The sequence below is a fragment of the Gambusia affinis genome, linkage group LG04 (assembly GCF_019740435.1).
Source record: "Gambusia affinis linkage group LG04, SWU_Gaff_1.0, whole genome shotgun sequence".
NCBI classification, from domain to species: domain Eukaryota; kingdom Metazoa; phylum Chordata; class Actinopteri; order Cyprinodontiformes; family Poeciliidae; genus Gambusia; species Gambusia affinis.
The window spans coordinates 32,310,667-32,331,831 of record NC_057871.1 but is presented as its reverse complement, the minus strand read 5'-3'; the positions used below and the strand labels follow the sequence as shown (position 1 = coordinate 32,331,831).

Below are 21,165 nucleotides of genomic sequence, written 5' to 3'. Positions count from 1 at the left end.
TAAGCTTTTACAGTCTGACTTGGTGAGTCAGAGCCGTTGTGATGGGAACTTAACTGCAGGAAATTCTCAAAGATGAATTGAGTGTTTTACATTTCCTTTTCTGTTCCACTGTTCCCAATGGAAAGTAAACAAGGTCAAACTATTTGTAAAAAAGTGAAATAAGTATGTGAAGTATGTGACTGCCTACCACAGCTTTCTGTTCTGACTTCTTTTTTTAAATGAGTTTGTAGCCGAGTTCCTCCCAGTTCCTGAGAAGAACTCTGAGGCCACTGATGGTTCTCACTTCTTGCACATCATGTTAGTGTTTCTACTTCACCAAAGTGTTGCACGCTGTTCATAATAAAAAAGATCAACACACATAATGATGCAGAAAACTTTAGGAATAATTAGTTCTTGCAAGTCTGCAAACTATGAATAAATTGAGCTTCAATAAAAAGCAAACTTTACTATCACTTTCTTTTTTGCTCAACATCTCAGTCTTATGCAACAATGTTCCAAAAACATTTCAGAGGAAGGGCATGAGAAAACACAATCACAGGAGATGAGCCTCTTGTGAGAAACTAATGATGAAAGCAAACACTTCAATCTTGCTCTGCTCCACCTGAATTCAGTAATGCAATAACCAGAGCAGCATGAGTGTAGCCTTTATTGACATGATAAAACACTCAGTCAACAGCTCAGAGCTTCAAGAATCGTACAGTTTCAGTGCGTGGAGGCAGACATCTGCCTTCCATCTTTGTTTTGCTTGTGCATCAGGAACGCTGCAGCTGTGGCCCCCAGGACCCCATAAGTAGCCAAGACACACTGCAACACAAAAAGACAATTCCTTTATTTCGACAGTAAAATGCAGAACAACTTAGACCCTTTGAACCTTTTCTATCTGTGATTTTGTGATTGACCAGCACATCATAGTACATAATTTACAAGAAAAAAAAATCATCCCTACGCTGAGATTCTTATCAGCTTCTAGTAGCTTCTTGTTGTACACTGATGTGTGATGTTTTTAAACAGTTTAATCTCACTGGTTAATATATTTTTTTAAAACATTATTTGGATTTGATTGGATTTAATTATTTAACATTATAACATTAGTTTATAATGTTATTTCTTCACCAAAAACATACCTTGATTTTTTCATGCATGTTTGAGAAATCTTTTTATCTCCATGGCAACCATTCAGCTATGCAAAACGCCTGGTGGACGTAGCCCAGCCTTTGAGGCGCAGCTCCTCCTCAGAGCTGCAGTTTCCCAAGACTCTGCCACTGCTGCAGACTCCTTCAGACTAGCTAGCAGTAATTAGTAAACACCTGGTGGAACTGGTGAGTCTGTAACATAACCACTATGTTTGTTTGTTTGTTTTTTCTGAATAAATACATTAAAGAGTAAATGTATCAAACTGTTTTGTTGTTGCTGCTGTTATTCCATTGTTTAAATTATTCTGTATTTCCACTGTTTAAAACTGATTTTGGGCAGCATCGTGCTGCCCATCATGGTTTTTCTTCATTAATTTCAATTAATGACGAAAAAGGGGCGTGTGTGTCGGTACAACCGGAAAGGAAGACGCACACTGTCAGATCTGTGCAGCGGGAGACATGACTTGATCGAACGTTTAAAAAAAAAAATAAATCAAAGAAAAGACATAAAACAGCGATCAAAGTTTGTCCCAGCGCCGCAGATTGTGGGTTTTAGAAACTGGATCGCAGCTTGCACCCAGGAAACGGCAGCGAGGGAAAGAAAGACGCTCCGGGTCAGCAGCACCGGATTCATTTTTGAGGTGGGGGGGGTCACGGGGCGTTTGGTCACCTCTGTTACGCACTTTGAATGTCAGGCATGTGCACTTGTTCAATTAATATGATGGCGCCTGTCAATCAATTCAGTGGGTTTGTCGCAATTTGTCCCGAAGTAAACAGTAAACATCTCTGACATAGAGGATGATGTTTTTGGGTCTACCATGCGCTGCGGTCTGACTAGATTTGATGATTGTTTGTTATTAAATGGCCAAAGAGATTTAGTGGAAAATAATCTGAAAAAAATGTTACAAGTCGTCAGAGCCATTTAGATGGCGGAATGGACTTTAATCCATTTTCCAGACTGGAGTCTGAGAAATGGAAAATTCTGAGAAATGCCTGCAGCATCAAGAACAGCTGAATACAGATCGACGGTATTCAAACACCGAAGGTTTCGTCATCATTACATCATTAGTGTGAACGCACCAGTAGCGTCTCTGTGGATCATCACAGTTCTATAAATGGTGACAAATACAGAAATCTCATTTCATTTTTAGGTAGAATTGGTTCAGACCTGGACCGGCTCAGAGTCCAATGCTTTTTTCAGATGTCAAACTGGTTGATGACCCCAACCTGACCCAAAGCTGCTGCATGTGTGTAAACCTTTGACTGTTATGATCTGGAGCCTTAGATTTGGTCCAGATCTCAGTGCTGGAGGTTTTATCTGTACCTCTGACTGCATACAAACACAGAGATGTCAGTCACAGATTGTCAGAGTTTTGTGCAGCCTGTGTGAATGTCTGGCAGGACCAGAGGACGGGCAGGACCGTAAAGTGGGGGGAGGGGGGCAATGGCACCCCAGCCCCCCCTGTTCCAGTGCCTATGCTCCCGGTGGGATCAGGACTTTTCTTTTTTGGGATTTTTGGTGGTACCACTCTTTTTTCTCATCCTTTTGGGATTTTTGACATTTTGGATTGGGACTTTGGATTAAAACTGAGAAATGCTTCCAGGACTTTGTTTTGGTTTTTGAGGATATGGGACTCCTTTGCTGACATTATTTTGATTAAAAAAGAACGGAAATTTTTGGACATCTGATTATTTAGTTTTTTTTTTTTTTCTGAAATAAAATGAGTGATTTAAATCTAATCTATAATTAGTTCTTAGTATTGTGGTTTTTTGAATAAATCATTGTTGCTAAAATCAACAAATTTCATATTGAGTGGTTGGATATTTATTTTCTTATCAAACTAAATGGTGTAACATATTTTACCTGATTTCAGTGACAGATCCCCCTTCAGTATATTGTGAGTTCTACTTTAAATCAAGCTGAATTTTACAAGTTCATTACAGGAGCCCCTTCTCAGTAAAAACCTTTAATAGAGGAGCCATGTTATGATGACTTCCGTATAGGTGGAGTTTCAGGAAGAGCAGGAGTTTAAAGAGACAGAATCTTCATTTCAAGGCATTAAATTATGAAATGAAATTTCTTTTAAGTCATATCTACAAAAGTTGGTCTTTTGTTTGAGACCACAACACTTAAACTTTCTTAGTTTGAATCGGCTCTTTAATTGAACTGATTTCCAGATGTAACTTTTTCTCTGCAACAAACTTAGTTGACTTACGTGCATCTACAAGAGAGAAATTATCAGTCACACAGATTATAGGTGGTGGACAAGCAGAACTACCAGCACTGAGTTCAGAAAAGAGTGTGGGAAAAAAACGACATACATACTGTACATACATACATACATATATATATATATATATATATATATATATATATATATATATATATATACATACACATATACATAGCATTTCCATAAATACTGAAGGAGTCATAGTTACTTGCCTGGAAAACAAATAATACCGCCATTTAAAAAAAAGTCAACTTTTTCTTCCACGTCACAAAAGCCGACAGTGCGCTTTATAATCCGGTGCGCCTTATATATGGACCAATATTGAGCCACAACAGGTCTCGCAACTACGGTAAGCAGCCGCCGACTTCATTTTCCCCCGTAGAAGAAGAACTCCAGCTGCTAGATATTGGTGTCACAGGCCATTCAAAGCTAGACTGCGAACTGCGTGGGAACAGTGAATGACAGAAGGCGAGACAGCGTCGGACGACATGTGCCACTATCTGCCAGTGGATCGTAAATGCCTGGGCTGATAGATCATTCTCAACTGTGGTCCGAGCTTTCAGGAAGGCAGGAATTGTCACTGAACTGCTGGACAACAGCAGGGACACTGACTCGATTAATGACGACTTTGACGAGACGGAGCCGGGCATGTTGGATGCCGTATTCGCCCAAGCGTTTAATTCGGACACTGAAGAAGAAGAATTCGAGGGATCCGTGGATGAGGAATAAATTAATAAAGTGACCTTTACATGCTCATTTTGTGTGTTTACAGCTGAATAAGGTTCGTGATATTGTGAATATGAACATTAACGTTTGAACAACGTTGAGTTAATGATATATTGTTATTGCTGTGCACTATTTAGAGTGGGACTATATTGTGATTGCACTAACGTTTGATTTACCGTAACAGTATCAGACTGTTTTTTACGTGTCTATTGAATCACGGAAAAGTTCCCCTCCACTATGTGATAGAAATGTTGCACTACATGTTACCATGTCACTGACTTTACCTGGGGGAAAAAAATAAAACAGCTGTTTATTCATTTTGGGAGTGAACGGAGTTGTCAGAACGCTGGTTTGTAATCTATTAATAAAATTTGACTGACCTATCTGACTGTTTTGTTGACATTCCCTTTAGAGCAGCTCCATTAAATGGATGCATAACGTAACTCCAGCCTCTACTGTAGAGTCTATTCTATGCGCCTTATATATGAAAAAGTTTTACAATAGGCCATTCATTGAAGGTGCGCCTTATAGTGCGGAAAATACAGCATGTATTTTCTGTGATGCTCTATCACATCTGATCCCAGCTACATAAACTGAAGTTAGTGGCTTTAGTGTACAAAATGTGAAAAATTTAAAGTATAACAATTTGATTTCATGAATTGTTATACTGGATTGGATATAGGTTTGAAATATGTGTTGTATGTGAAGTGCTGTACAGTATTTAAGTGTATTATGTACATTTCTGCGGCCCTGCAGTGTGTAGCTATTGAAGTATTTCCTCCAACCGGTCAGCTGCACAGATGAGGGTCCTTTGATGCCAAACAGCTGCTTCTGAAACACATCAAAGATTTTTTCTCTCAGGACAACAACAGATATCAATCCAAGTTAAAAGCATTAAAAGAAAAAAAAAACTGTAAGCCACAGCAATTAAAGAAGTGTGGTAACATAATCACTTCCTGAACAGAATAAAACATGATTACCGTTAAGCAGTCACAGTCAAACTGAATGTGAAAGCAACAGATGGATGAAAAAGTTGTCTGTGTTGACGTTGGATGTGACAATGAAGAACAGGTTCTGGTTGGTTCTCTGCCTGTCTGTTATTAAAGCAGACGTGTCCAAGAAAAGAGGCTTGAGTTTGTTTAGTAGCTTTCTGTTTCTGAGCTAATGAAGGCTCTGAGTTAACAGGACAGACGGTCAGTCAGTAAATCAATGGTCAGGAATGACCAACAAGGTTTCACGTGTTGTTCTGATGACTGGTCACCTCTGTGAGTCTGAGGCCCAATTTATATGTTCCAATACTTTATTAGTCAAAGGTTTTTCTGTCAAATTTTCAAATTTATTTATGCAAAAATCCTGAAAATTGCTACATTTGAATATTACATTTTAAAGCATATGCTGTCTATTCAGCACCTTGCAAAAGTAAACCTTTTAAATTGATTTACAAATACAAATCTGAAAAGTGTGGCTTACATTTCTTTTCAGCCCCTCTGACTCAGCTCTACTACCTTTTCTCTGTTCCTGCCCAAGAAATGCTTTCCCACAGCATCATGCTGCCACCACTAGTTTATGTTTTAGTTAGGTCTGGACTTTATGTGTTAAAATAGGCAGAGCCCTGCATGCAACAGTAGCTTCAGTAAGCCTCCAGCAAACACAATCTGGTGACTTTAAAGAAGATGAAGAGCATCGTGCTGCTGAAAGTCATTCATCTTCTTTATATGAAGTTACTTTGCATTAACATTCCCTCACTCGGGGTTGGGTGTGTTCTTTTAATCTGCCTGATTATAATGTTGGCCTACATACCTCCTGAGGGATGATCATGCAAGCATTTGTAAATAATTTATTCTGCCCTCTAGTGGCAATCCATGTTTTTTCGTTGCTTAATTTGCAGTTATGTTACAGTTCTGTAATTTCTTTATGGCAAATTACTCAGAATCATGGACATTCCCTCCTCTTGTCATGTTACAGCCTCAGACTTCAATGTATTTTCTCACACAAGGTTGTACAAATCTATGGAATGGAAGGAAATTTTCACATAGTTTGTACATTTTTTCCACATATAAAAACCTGAAATCTGTGTGATCCTCCTTAAAATACCCTTTTATAGAAATGTCATCTTAAAAATTTTTGAGTTATGTCTTTATGTAAAAACTGGGGCTTTGGTCATTCTTTTTCTTCTAGTTCAGTCTGACTGCATGGAGAGTATAATCTGTGAAAAGCTATCCTAAAGTTTGGCCACAATTTTTATTAACTGGACTTTGACTGGACCATTGTAACACATGTCTACACTTTGATCTAAAACCATTCCGAGGCAGATTATCCTGTCATTATTAACTCTGGAAATCATTTTTACAGCATGATGCTGCCACCATTTTCCCACTGTTTAGATGGCATGTTCAATTTTGGGGTTGTCACATTTTTTCCCACTTTCAGCTTCAATTGGCTCACTAATGAAGACCTCATAGAACAGCTGTACTGATGATTAGATTAGGCTATGCACAAGTGGAATCTGCTACCTAATTAGATGAGTTTTTGTTTTTGAGTATCAGATAAAAGGAAAAATTATTAATAATCTTAACATAGAATATTCAGCCATTTTTCTGTGAGTTTAAGGGGTTCGAGGGTTGGGAGGAGGGGGCAATCAGACTATGTAGAAATAATAATATTACTCAAAGTATTAGCTAGTGAAGCCCAATGCCCGCCGGGCCTGAGTCAGACAGGACGCTTCTGATGCTGTCCAGGTTCAGGAGTAGTTCATCATGACCCATGTCCTGCGAAGGGGTCTCTTTTCTTCTTGACGATCCAGTTTGCTGTATGACTGATTACGGATCAGGTATACTGACCATCGTGCTCCCTATGTGTGTGGAGAGTCCTGCAGCACCGACTCCTGCTGTTTTCCATCATGATAAGACAAACGGCATATATTTCAGGGAGCTTACCTTCACCTCTGTGATGAGATGACCAAAGCTGCTGAGGGGGACCCGGGTTTTCACTGGAGACGTTGGCATTTCTGCAGACAGTTTTAAAAAAAAATCTAATGCCTGCTCTTAAAAACATGTGTTTCCTCTTTTATACAAGCGCTCTGTTGAATGATAATTAAATATAGTGAACATTTAAAGCGATACGTACCGGAGACTGTAAGTGACCTACTACCATTTAACCGTGTGTTTATTGTTTTCCGACTTCGCTGACGACAATCACCTCCGGACCAATCCCGTGCCTCTATAAGAACAGCTGACCAATAACCTACGACCTGGTAGGCGGGTTTTTGAGGGAGTTATACAAACTGTGAAATGACTGCTGTTCTTAAAAGCAACCACTAGAGGACGCAAAATTCCAACATATCCAAACTAGTGCCTCCAGTTGCTCTCTCAGGGCAGCAAGTAACTATTCTATAAAAGGAAGCCCCATAAATGAATACCGTATTTTCCGGACTATAGAGTGCACCTCACTATACGCTGCACCTACAAAGTAAAAAAAACAACAACAAAACTGTAAATGTAAACGTAAGCCGCACCGGCCTATATATCTCTGGCATCTCTGCTGTGTCCTTGTGGATGCAGCAGAGGGCTGGTATTTAACTTAATAAATCTGCTATGAGGGACGAAGCCTGCATCTCCAACGCCGAACCATGGGTTAGTTCACAACGTGTAGCAGCTATCGACCTATACTGCCAGATCGATAGCCCTCAACTTAAAAGCTGCATCATATGAACTTCTTCGTGTTGTTTCCATGATGAGGGGGAATCAGCAGACACGAGTTTGAAAACATTTCTCACTCGTGCCTGCTGCTAGCATGTGCTTGTTCTAAATGAAAATCAGCACTTTCTTCCTTGATTTCCAATTCTGACTTCCAACGATTCACTTCCTGCTAAAGAGCCCCCTGGTGATAGAAGAAAAATCCACAGAAAAGCTGCACCGGGCTATAAGCCGCATGGTTCAAAGCGTGGGAAAAAAGTAGCGGCTTATAGACCAAAAGAAATATGGTATCTATGCATTTGTTTCTTGTGCGTGCGTGCGCGTTTGTTGTGTGTTTCTACAAAGTTTTTAGGAAAGAACCATAACTGAAATTACTTTTGAAAACATTTAATAAAACTGGGAAATTCTGCAATTAGGACGTCAAGATCGGAAGAAGAAAATAAAATGGAGTATTGAAGAACTCCATAAACTGAAACCACCAATAAAGTCTGAAAAACTCTTGCTCAGCAATTTGACATCCTCTTTCTATTTGATGACACTTCCCCATCATTTTGAAACAATGGTTTTTAAAAAGAGAAATGTATGTCCAAGCTGTTCAGCAGTTTGAGTCAATCATTCTGAACACAGTAGGTGGTTTCACCCTGGACAGGTCATGGACAGGTCATCAGTTCATTGCAGAGCAACACAGAGACAGACAGGACAAACAAAACAACCACACACACACACGCACACACACACACACACACACACAACGTCACACGCAGACAAACTCACACCTACGGAGAATTTAGAGAGACCAATTAACCCAACCGTCATGGTTTTGGTCTGTTTCATCACAGTGCCATTCCCTTATTTTTGTTCATTTCAACAAGAGTTTATTACCACCGTCTCTTTTATTGCATATGCTGTGGTTTTCAGAAGTATTCACACTCTGAACTTTTTCACGGTTTGTCAAGTTACAACTGAAATGTTCAGGTGTATTTTGGGAATATTTTTTTGCTAGATCTACACAACGTAGTGTGACTGCAAATTTGACCTTCATGGAAGAGTTACAGGAAGACAGCTATTGTCGAAAATCCCTCTGCAGTTTCCCACAAGCCGTGTAAGAAACACAGCACACAAGTAGAAGAAGAAACTCAGATTAGACCACACAATAGGAGTTTTAGCCTGTGCAATACAAACCACTGCACATTTCCCTCGAAATGCACCTGAAGTGCAAAGAAAATTAAAACATTTTCCAAAAAGGCCCAATTAACTCTTGATCAAGACCACTTTAAAATACTAAAAATAAATTAGAGATGATTGAATATGCTAATTAATTATTAGGTGTCACACATGGTGCAAATTCAAGGGATTTCAGTTTTCCTCTAAAAATATAGAGTTTCTATAAAGTCAGAGTTTTTTTAAAAGCACACAGTCACTGAATTAATTAGTGAGTGTTTGGATCACCAAGTAAAACACTTTGCGCATGATTACTTACATAACGTCTCATATAAATTTAAAATAGACTCTTCACTGAACACTTCAGTGGAGCTGAACCCTGCTGCTCCGAGCTGTGGGCAGGTGACAGAGGAACACCTCTTTGAGCCCCACTCTCACATGCAACCTGTAAAATCACAGGTCCAAATCCTCAAAGGCAGTGGTTTCCTTCATTCACACATAACCTCCCACACACAGCATGTCTGCTGAAGAGAGATTCAAGGCTCAGCTCAATTTCTAATTTTGAGTGCAAACAATTGGGATATCCCATTACCCACATTCAAATTAGATCATTGAGTCTTTTGATAGATCCAAAAAAATAACTTTTATGAAAATGTCCAATAAAACTGATCTTTATCAAAATGCACAGGACGGTGCTACACTTTCTAGCATGTGCACTAGTATCTCTACTAAAGATGTGAAGAAATTTCATCTTTTACTGTAGGAGCATGACCAAACCCTGGTAACCAAACGTAACAAAAATCCAACCTTTAATCTGAACACATTTATTCAAATGAGGAAATATTTATATCTTAGGATATAATTTTATTATAAAATCACAGGTGGCAAATATACATATATATGAAACCTCCTTTGCCAATGTGACAGTTTTAAGTTACTTTGAAGCTCTAAAAGATCGCAGTCAATTTGAGAAAGAAAAGCATAAATGAACAAACGCTCCACTATATTTAGCTGTTAGGAACTGTGACGGGTGTAGATAAGTGTGGTAGCATGAATTTTACAGAAAATAATTTTTCTTTAAATGAAAATTAATTCCATTTCTAAATAAATGCTGTTTTATTCCTGACAGAATAAATGAACTCAAATTAAAAGTGAGGTTTCTCTAAAAAAAAAAAAGTAATAATAAAATAAAATACAACAAATGTGTGCCACTGTGGTGGATCAAAACTGATGATTTCCTTTTAAGGCTTTTCACACATCTCTACAAAAAAGTGCAGATAGCTGTTTAGGGCACCACAAATGTTCATGAAACATGAAAAATACAGAGGATAACTTTCTCAGTCACAATTCAATGAAGGTTTCAAATATTATGTAACTCTAAGCACTGAAATGTTTTCTACATCTTCTGATGTAGAGACATAAACCATTTTAAGTAACTGTAGATAACTATGGGAACGCTTTTTTCAGTCTCCTTAGAAAAAAAAAGAATTGTTTTAAACTCTGTATGATGACTGTGGTATCTAATTAACTCACACAAAGGCCACAGGTGTTTTATTGGACCATCACTTCAGCTGCTTTACTCCCAGGATTTAAGAATCACAGAAAAATGAACATTAACTTCAGAAATGACTTATCTGTTCCAGTAATGTCTCCAACTAATAATAGATACCAGTGGGAGGTTCGCATTGAGATACAGCTGGTATAAAAAGTCTACACATCCCAGTTCAAATGACCTTTTTATACCTTTAATGTGACATTGATTCTGTACAATTCTGAAAAACAAGCAAATGTGGAATAGGAATATTATTTTTCTTTTTTAACTAAAAAAACCCAAAAACTGCAACAACCTGCTTAGATAAATATGCACAGTGTAATGCTCATCTTCTCATTCACTGTCAACATTTTCTTGTCGGCAGTCTATCAGCATTCTAAATCTTGGCTCAGAAATGTTTGTCCATTCTATTTGCCAAGATTCTTCAAATCTCTCAGACTGTGACATGTCTTTCTCACAACCCTCTTCATGTGAGTGCATGAAGTAGTCTAAAATTTTCTGGTAGACCACAAAACTGACATTGATTTGATAAAACACAGTGGACCAACACCAGCAGTGATGACCACAAGTCAAGACTGACTAAGGAAGCTTCACACTGGACCTCAGCTTGAATTCTGTGCCTCTCCAGACTCTGGCATGTTGATTACCAAAAGGCAAAATTGAGTTTATTCTTAAAAGAAGACTTTGGACCACTAAGCAACAGTCTAGTATTTATTCTACTCAGCCCAAGTAAGTAGCTTCTTCTTGTTATCGGCACCGATCGTCAGCTCTAGTGGCCTTCATTCGACAGTTGTCAGACAGGAGAGCAGGTTGTGACAGAGGGAGAAGACATGCAGCAAATGTCATCAGGCCTACCACTTGTCATTGTTCCTGTTTGTTCATGGACAGGATCCCAAGGTGTAGTAAAGGAGGAGAGAAGGGTGTGTGGTTTGGGAATCTCAAGACCTCTTTTTGTGTCCTTCCTTTTCAGATATGACGTATTCTGTGGGTTCTACTGATTTCTCAGACCATTACATCCAGTATGTGCTGTAGTGTATAAAGCGGCTGGGATGGGAGTCAGCTTGTCTAAGTCTGAGGTCATAGTTCTTGACCAAAAAAAGATGTGCTACCCGCAATGAGCAAGAGGTCAGTTTCTGTCTCAAATAGAGGAGATTAGGTATCTTGGTTTCTAATTTGTGAGTAATGGTAGGATTGAATGGAAGAATGATAGATAGATTGGAGCAATGTTTGCAGTAATACGAGTGCTTCTCTTGTCTCTTGAAGAAAGAGCCGAGCCAAAAAAAGTAACGTTCTTCATTTAATGGTTTGTCTCCATTTTGATACTCACCTATGACCAGGAGACATGGATCGTGACAGAAATACAAGTGGCCGAAATGAGCTTCCTCTGCAGGGTGACTGGATTTAGCTGTAAAGATAGGGTAAAGGGTTCCATCATCCTTTGGGAAGCTCAAAAACAGGCCACTGCTTCTATGCATCAAAAGGAGTACCGTAAGTTGAAGTGGCTTGGGCTTCTGATCAAGAAGCTTGCAGGGTGCCTCCCTGGGGGGAGACTCAGAACTTGCTGGAAGGACAAAGAATGCCTGGAAACGCCTTGGGATCCTTCAGAATGACCTGGAGGAGAAGAATGTCTGGGGTTCCATCAAGGACCTGTTGCTCCTGCGACAGATATTGAAATATATCTGTATATTTCAGATACTGAAAGACATTGGATGGATGGAGTCTAAAAACAATGCTCTGTAGCTATGACCCTTTGTGGCTTACCCTTCTTTTGAAAAGCATCTCTATTTCAACACACCTGAGTCAAACCATCAAGTCATTAGCAGGACTGACCAAACTTGACTGCATGCTGAGGAGGTAATTCAGCCATTTGTGTGTTGGACCAGGAACATATCTGAAAGTTGCAGGACTCTGGCCCTTAATGGCTGGAAATGAAAACCCCTAGGAAAGCAGAAAGATAACATTTTTGCACTTAAAATCTTTTAATTTGACTTATATACTCTTCTTAATTTAGAGAAAACAAAATTTTGGGTTTCCATTAGCTGCATGAAAACAGTGCAGCAAGAAAGTACTGTTACTCACAAAATAACACTGCTAAATATAGGCTCTGCACAGAATGCTGTATTCCTACTTGCAATTAGAAAGTTGAGTGAAAGGAAAAAGTGTGTTAGAAAACATCCCATTCAAATGCTTCTATTGGCCTTCTGCAAGTTTTTGTAAGTCTGAATATAAGGCTTTTGTTAACTGTAAGCCATAATGATTAAAACTGATACCCTTCATCTATTGGCTAAACCCAAAGCCAGCCCAAGGCAAAGTAAACGAAACAGCTGCTTAAGGCTTCCAGAGTTCCCAGCCATAAGAGCTTGAATTTTAACATAGACCTTAGATCTGAAATTTTAACATCTATATATCGAGAATGAAAGTATTATCAATAGTTTCAGCACCAATTAACACTTAAATCTAAAATTGAAAGTAATTAACTTACTCTGTAAAAGAGCAAGAATGATCTTCACAGTGTAACTGCTGTGTCTTTGTGTTTGAGCTTGATGTTGTTCAGAAATACATGTCAGCCTGCATGCTGCTCCCTGTGCAGACCTCACCTCCTTAAACATGCCACTCTGTATAATCAATCTGTGTATTTCACTTTTGGGCTTGCTGAGATGAATGCAGTGGTGAATGACATTCTGATTTACTGAGATGCATCTGTATACTTCAGTCAGTGTCAGATTATTTATTGGGTGTGAATTTGAACAAAACATCATCCAGTATTTCAGTACAAAATGTTCCCAGGTAAGAGCGGCTATTTGAGCCTGTGTGGAGCCTGCAGGCAAACTGTTTCTCTGCTGAGGGACAACTCCATCCTGGAGAGGATGTGTGTGCCTTCTGTAATCCACTCTGTACTGTGAAAATATGCGGAGCTCAAGGCTCAACTTGTGCTGCTATAGACGGTGCTCTGCGCGCGCATGTGTGTATATCTGTGGCAGCTCGAGCCACCAGCGCGGCAGCTTGTTTGCGACGGAGATACAGAGCTGCAAGCAGCGACACTTTGAGAACAGGGAAGCAGAGTCGCCGGAAGCAGCAGCAGCAGACGCGAGGTGGACGCAGACAGTAAAAATCACCCGCAGCACGAGCGACAGACACCGAGGCGGCCAGCGGGGAGGAGAGACGGAGGAGGTGGGTGAGGAGGAAGAGGAGGAGGAGGAGGAGGTACCTGCACCCAGACTCGTTTTGCCCCGCCGCCTCCGTCACGTCTACCTCCCTGTCGTCGCTCTCCTCACCCCTCGTACCTCTCAGACCGCTTCCTCGTTAAAATGGCTGACCCCAACAGCGACGGTGAAGTGCCGGAGAGCGCGCGCGGTTTCGCCCGCCAGGGAGCCCTCCGCCAGAAGAACGTGCACGAGGTGAAGAACCACAAGTTCATCGCGCGCTTCTTCAAGCAGCCGACCTTCTGCAGCCACTGCACGGACTTCATCTGGTGAGTGTGAGCGCGCGCTGCGAACCGAATGGACACAGGTGATTCACTTGCTGCTGCTGCTGCTGCCGTTGCCGTTGCTGCCGTTGCCGTTGCTGCCGTCTCTGCGGAAGGTCTGACCGGCCTCTCTACACCAACGCCGCAGTGCTTGTCTGTCACCATAAAACACGGCGATGCGCCATTCATGCGACAGCACCGCAGACCTTCTACACTGGGGCAGATGCGCTGCCTGCAGCCATACAGCACTGCTCGGCTTTCCTATTTTACTGCATCTCCCCTCCGCCTCCACTTACACCAACCTCTGAAACTGGTGGAGGAATGCTGCTGGTTGCATGGGGCCCCGCCGTTGTTGCTGCTGCTTCTCAGTGTGCTGATTAATGTTTGCGGCTGGATATCTTTATATGTAGGGTATCTCTGTCAGCGAATTCCTCAAATTTCTCATTCCTGTCCTCTGTCCACAGGGGCTTTGGGAAGCAGGGATTCCAGTGCCAAGGTAGGGGTTCATTCACAAACCATACATGTCTGCTGTGGGTGTGTGGACTGATGTTTGCTGTCCAGGGGTGCATGGCATATACGGTTAAATTACTTTTTTAATTTGACGATTTGACAATGATCGATGAAAAATAAACTGATATGTGATAGTGTCAATACATGAGTACTGAATTGATTGTTTGTGAGTATCAAATTGAGATGGAAGGGGAGAAAAGGGCAATCGTTGGATGAAAGATAGAATGGTAAGCTTGCCCCGAGTCAATGGAAACAGTAGAATAATGTCCAGTTCTGTACCATTATTTTCCTCTATAGTGCTGTGTGTGTGTGTGTGTGTGAGACCTGATCTTAATATCCAGCACCACCTCCAGAAATGTTGAAAGGGATGACACACCTGTTCTGCTGCGGCACACCTTAAACCAAAAGACAACATTTCTGGAGCTTACATGGAGAAACAGCTACTTTAATAAATAAATGTTGCCTTAAATGAATGTAAATAGAAAGGTTAGCAAACTTCAAGAATGGCCTGTCAAAACAAAGAAGTTAATGTGAGAGCAGTAAAGGAATCTTGAAGGGATCACAGTGAGCTGGGAGGAAGGATTCCTAAAGACAATCGGCAGCTTGATTCTCTCCAACTTTTCTGATCATTTTTTTTAACAGTTGCTAAACTGAGTTTGACTGCACTGGAATCTAACTGAGATTGATTTGCAGTGTGTGTGTCTGAATCTGTAAAGTCCTTTTAGATATGGTTTTGTTTTGAATGGGTGCTTTATAAATAATTAGATTGATTTAAAGATGAATCAGTAGAAACATTAAGACAGTAGGAGCACAACATTCTGATTTATGTTATGTCCCTCAGTTTACATTAAAACCTGTGAAAAGTTGTGACCCAAAAATAGCAAAAACAAAATGCTTAATTTCAGACATATTTTCAATGCATCAAAAATAAAACCTTCAACAAATGATCTTTGTTTAATATCTTGCCTTCATTCCAGGTGCTCTTAAAAACTCAATGCTTTCTAGATCTAATCCACACATTAATAAAAGACACAAGCTTACATATCTACAGTCGATTCTTCATCTGCAATTTCTGCATTGTGAAAGTTATCAGGAAAGAGTTGTTTTAATAATTTTTTGTGACAATGACGTGTTTTGTGTTTGTTGCTAAAATTAAAATTGTAATTAATATATCCTTATTGCACAATACTTTTGTCATTAACATGGCAACAAGGGGAATTTTGCTTTGAAAAAAACATTATGTTTTCACTTTCATAGTAAAATTCAAGAATTCTGATTCAAATTATTTCCAATATTTGTTGGAAGCCAAAACTTTTGCATGACATCTGTTTGTTACTGGATGATCAATAATGTCTAACTGATTTGTGATTTTGATCAGTTTAGAGTACAAAATGGAGTTTTATTTGTCAAATTAAAGAATAAAGAGAGAGAGAGTTTTTTTAAAATGCTTTTGTTTACCTTCTTCACATTCAAAAGTTTCATTAGTATTTAGTAGAGTTGCCTTTTAAACTTTTGACTTCTCGTACAAGCTTCTCACAAAAGGTTGCTTGAATTTCAGCCCAGTCTTCCCAACTGAACCAGTGTAACTAAATCAAGCTTTCTGACTCACACACACCTTTTCGGCTCTTCCAACAAACTTCCCATTGAGATCAGGACTTTGTGATGCTCCAAACCACAAGCTTTGAAGTACATTAGGGAACTAATTTACCAGTATGATTAGGATCTCTGTCCATTTGAAAGACTTAGTGGTGCCCATACTGTAACTGCTTGGTTGACATGATGATGCGCAGGGTTTCCCCCAGAAAACTTGCTAAGCTCAGCAGTCAGGGCGCCTAGGAGGTCCATCATGTTTTTGCATTAAAAGATGTTAAGTAGAAAAAGAAAAGTAAAAATATTACTGAGTAATTATATATTACGGAAGACATCAACACTGAAATGCTATTTAAATCCACAACTAGTCTTAAAAACAACAAATCACAAAATACAATTAAAATGAATATCAATTATTTGCACTTCTCTTTAATCCAAATTAAGTCAGAGGCTTCATAAGGCCCCCAGGGGCCCATCCATCCATCCATCTGTCCGTCCATCCATTCATTTTCTGTACACAGTTGTCCCTAGTGGGGTCAGGAGGGGTGCTGCTATCTCCAGTGAACGTTTCGGGTGAGAGGCGGGGTGACCCTGGATAGGTCACAGTCTGTCACAGGGCATCCAGGGGCCCAATAAATGCTAATATTTTAACATAGACCACAGATTCATAAATGTAGCATTTATTTGTTGAGATGTTCAATGCTACTAAATTTGATTTAATGGTTTCAACATTACTGCGACAGACTGGCGACCTGTCCAGGGTGACTCCGCCTCTCACCCGGAACGTTAGCTGGAGATTGGCACCAGCAACCCTCCTGACTCCATTAGGGACAAGAGTGAACAGAAAATGGATGAATGGATGGATGAATGGATGAATGGATGGGTTTCAGCATTAAAATATTTTACATTTTTAGATATTAAAATGTAAAATTTTATGGAGCTGGCATGTTTACTTTGTAAAAGTTTAAAGCTCAATATTCATAGTTTGTTTTGTTACCATAGCAACAATCTGATGCTGTGAGTTTAATCTTTGAGTTTGAGCTGTTTGTTTACAAATACAAATTAGTGAACTCCAAGTATAACTTATTGCTTTTTAGGTTGGCCAGTTAAACTATTCCCCTTCTCCAAAATGTCACTAAGTCTAACACTGAAGCTGTTAGAGGTGCTGATGTTTTTGCAGCAAGAGGGGCCCCTAAGTCAAAATCTGCTGGAAGCCTCATACAACTTTGGACTGGCCCTGGATGATGGGGCCGGTTAGAGATGCAGAGATGCACAACAAACGGAATAATTAATTTAATGCTGCTAATGTGGCTTTAGTAGCTTTTCCATTTCATATCTGGTAAGATACCAAATATTATAAGATATTAATATTCCTGTCTAATAAGCATGAATATATTCATGCTTGCTGGAGTTTATTGGACGAGATTTACAGAAATCCTCGTGGCTGTGGGAATTAATTCTGGCTGACGAAGTAGACAAAGCATTTGGTATGGTTTGATGTATTGTGAAACCGGAAATATAATACTAAACATAATATAAAACCAGCGTGATGCGCTGCGAGGCGAGCGCATCACGCTGCCTCGCATGATGAGGTTAACGCTGGTTCATTAACCACTAACGCTCCAGCCAACCAGGATCATAGACATGAACTTCATCAGGGCAGACAGAGCCAGGCGCTGGGCAGCATGTTGAGATGGAAATAGCCCACATCATTTTTTATTCACAAGTATAAATCATTCTCACCGCTCGCTCAACCCTCACCTCTGAAAGCGCCACTATAGGTTATTCCTGCGGTTCACATAGAGCCGCACAACCAGAGCTAACGCGGTGGGTTTTAGACTCTTATCTTGATGTACAGTTTTCCAAAGAAACATAATTCCTCACAGGGGGTTGATGTGTCCAGACTGTGTCCAGTTTGAGTGAAAGGAGGCGTGTGCGATTCACGCTGAGTTAAACTTCAGAGATCAAGCGGCGGCAGCGCGGGAGGCAACACTCAGAGTTGCCAGCTGTGTGATTGGTCCACACGCCCGTCTTTAAATGCATAAACTATAAAGCTATCTTTTAGCAATAAATTTGCTCCGCCAGTGCAGAGCAAGAAAGAAATTTGATATCAGGCTTAAAAACAATAATAATAATAAAAAAATTTAATTATTATTTTCCTAAAAACAAGCAATGCATTGCCTGGCAGGGGCACTAGTAAAGCATGGCGGGCTGCCAGGCCTATGATACACTGGGGGAAACCCTGAGCTGTTCCTTCCTCATGATGTTGTCTGACATGTGAAGTGCACCAGTCCCTCTTGAAGCAACACAGCCCAAACATGATTCTTCCAATCCTGTACTTCATAGTTAGGATACTGTTTTCTGATATGCAATCTGTCCCTTTCCTATTCAAAAGTAGAATATAAAAATACTATTTGTTGTCCCACAGTGTGGGAATTCAGGTGTCATAGCAGCAAGTTAAGGTCTGCAGGAGCATGCCAAAGGTAAAAAAGAAGAGTAAGAGCTTACAGCAAGGACAAATTTCCAACATAACAATGCTCATGATGCCCAGTTATATTTTTAGATTTATGAAACAAATATCTAAGCAATAGATTTTGTTCCTGAGTTATTGCAAACAGTAATGTTTTGCTGTTGGAGTAATTGATTCTTCATTACTGAGTGGCAATTTGGGTCATGTTGGTACAGGACTTTCATTGTGGAAAATAACAGTTATTACCAGCTGTTATTGTTTCAGGGTATACACTGTGTATGGAAATATGTAGTTTTAACTGTAAGTGCATGAAAACATCAATTAAAATACTTCTTGGTTCATGTAAATAAATCTGCTAATCACAAAATTTGACAGCAGCCTCCAGCCATGTTGCAAACAAGATCAGAAAATAATGTACATAATAAATGACACCCTGAATTATGTCTTTGCAGGGCAATGAAGGCTGTTTGTATTCTATTCTATTCTGGGTCATCCAAATTTCTTCACAGCAAATGGCCACTGACCTGCTGGTAGTAGTATACTAAATGTCACAGTGAGCAATAAATCAAATAATCACATGGCAATTTTCATTATCATGACAGTTTTTATTGTTTCATTGTTTCTACCAAAGACTGGACGACAAAAGTCTTCAGTCTGATGCTGTGGTCTCAGTTAGCCTGGCTATTTAAAGAACAGTTTTGTTTAGAAGCTACTAGAGTGTACTTGCATTTTTTTTGCCATTATCATTATGTTACTTGACAATGGTCTCACATTATTGTTTATCACAGTAACATTTGTGACAATTTATAGTCCAGCAAAATTTCTTATTGCAACAGGCCTAACTAAGTATTTCTGTCTGGTGAAAGTTGTAGGAAGACCTGGAAATTTGTATAGGTGGCCGTGGCCCATCAGCCCCCTTTTTTGTGGTTGCACCACTGCTGCTGTTTGCTTTGGGTGTGTGTAATGCAGGTCTGCACACTGTCAGTAACCTGTTGGCTCTCTCATTGAGGGCATCATTGTTTTGGCAGGCAGGTGTCAAACCTAAGGCAGGCTCTCGCCAGCGTTGCTAAATGACAGGAAGAGGCTGAAGGGATCCGGAGTGAAATGTAAGAGTAGAAGAGGAGAGGGAGCAGGCGGTGAAAGCTGAGATGTCTGAAGAGATCATGCGAGGGAGACGCAGCAGAAAGTTAGATTTCTCGACAGATGCATCTCGACTGGAGTTGTGAAATGGTGGGCCTGTGTGTGTGTGTGTGTGTGTGTGTGGGTGGGTGGGTGGGTGGTTGTTCATTACAGTCATTGGTGAGTGGGTGTGTGGGTGTCTAGACATGGACGGCTGCACAAAATGGTTTTATAAAACATTCCCTTACAACATATAGTAGCATCCCTTCACTGCCGTACTGCTGCAAAAGTTGTTCTGCTCTCAGTATCACTTCCTCTTCCTCACTGGTCCATCAAACACCCACCCAAACTCATCTGGCCCTGCTCATGTGACCAGCTGCGTGAGGTTCAGGAAGAAGGCGACCACAGTTTCTGTATTAGCCTCCCTGGTTTGGAAAGTTGTGTAAATCTGTGTTTTTAAGAGAAAAACTGAAGTAACTTCATTTCCTTAAGCTGCAGACTAATTTCTGTTTGACAGTCCTGGTGATGCTGCTGCAGGAAATGAAGTTGTGGGTAGAGAAAACGTAACACTTCATGTGTGTACACAGTGTGTGGTGAGTTGCCCTGAGTTGATAGCACATGTGCATACACACACAGTAAGGTAGCTCAGGTTTCCCGGTTTGTTTCCATCTGATACCTGAAAACAGAAAACTCCTCTTCATGTTGAAAAGTTCTTGCACAAAAAACATGAGGATTTTTTTTCTGTTGTGTGCGAGTTAATCTCTTGACTAAAGTTCAGAGAAAAGATATAACCTTATCAGTTATGCATGCAGCCCAGGAAACTTCTATAAATTCCTCCACAGCATGCACAGTATCAGACAAGTCTGTTCAGTTGTTAATGTCTGCAGGACAGCTGTCCAATCAGTACTCTTCCATCCTAACTGTATGGGCTATAGTCATTGATATGTATGGACTGTTTGCTTTAGAGAAAATGTATATATTTGTCATAAGTATGGTGTAGGAATAAGAGTTTTAATTTTCAAGTTAGTGATACCAGAGAAAGTTGTTGTCTTATCTGTCACAATAACTACTTTTGCACCCTAAGCTACATGAAATTTAGATGTGCACATGTATCAACAAGTTGGAAGCAGCAGGGTTGATGAGCAAATACGCTGTTACAAGTGGCTCCTTCAACTGGATTTAGTGCTCTGTCAAGAATGAACATTTCCTTCAGGGTAATTTATTAAATGATTATTTCTGTGTGAGGTAATTTTGGCTAGAATTCCAAAAGGTTCAACTAGAGAGGGAGAACCACTTTGACAGATGGATGTTGTAGGAAATGATGTTGCATGCACCAACAGACACGTGCTAGCTCGCTTGGAAACCTCAGCTGAGATGGTCACATGGTCATACATCGACACAGATTAATCTTTTTAATCTCAGGCATGCTCATCTGAGGCTCAACATTTTAAGAGACTCTTACGCAGTGCTATGTTTTTGTTTAATAACAAAGAGAGGACCTTTAAATCA

General features: G+C 40.0%; 2 protein-coding genes and 1 long non-coding RNA gene across 4 annotated transcripts in view; 1 reads left to right on the top strand and 2 right to left on the bottom strand.

Annotated features, from left to right (window-relative positions):
* Nucleotides 1–627: 627 nt before the first annotated feature.
* On the bottom strand, nucleotides 628–7,335 carry LOC122829868 (ATP synthase membrane subunit K, mitochondrial-like). The gene is made up of 4 exons (XM_044114766.1): nucleotides 7,220–7,335; nucleotides 7,030–7,100; nucleotides 4,832–4,924; nucleotides 628–804 (listed from the first exon to the last, which is right to left on the bottom strand). The coding sequence occupies exons 2-4, from the start codon at nucleotides 7,096–7,098 to the stop codon at nucleotides 703–705; spliced, it is 264 nt and encodes an 87-aa protein (XP_043970701.1). The 5' UTR covers nucleotides 7,099–7,100; nucleotides 7,220–7,335; the 3' UTR covers nucleotides 628–702.
* Nucleotides 7,336–11,501: 4,166 nt separating this feature from the next.
* LOC122829863 lies at nucleotides 11,502–12,430 on the bottom strand. Its single transcript, XR_006370441.1, has 3 exons — nucleotides 12,263–12,430; nucleotides 11,989–12,157; nucleotides 11,502–11,906 (listed from the first exon to the last, which is right to left on the bottom strand). It is a non-coding gene; the product is annotated as an uncharacterized LOC122829863 (long non-coding RNA).
* Nucleotides 12,431–13,398: 968 nt separating this feature from the next.
* LOC122829859 (protein kinase C beta type-like) overlaps nucleotides 13,399–21,165 on the top strand; it is a 68,244-nt gene continuing 60,477 nt past the window's right edge. The window contains exons 1-2 of one of the 2 annotated variants that reach the window (XM_044114752.1): nucleotides 13,399–13,973; nucleotides 14,432–14,463. In XM_044114752.1, the coding sequence (XP_043970687.1) occupies nucleotides 13,810–13,973; nucleotides 14,432–14,463 (196 nt within the window). In that variant the 5' untranslated portion in view covers nucleotides 13,399–13,809. The remainder of the gene's footprint in view (nucleotides 13,974–14,431; nucleotides 14,464–21,165) is intronic. The other variant, XM_044114751.1, reaches the window with a different exon arrangement.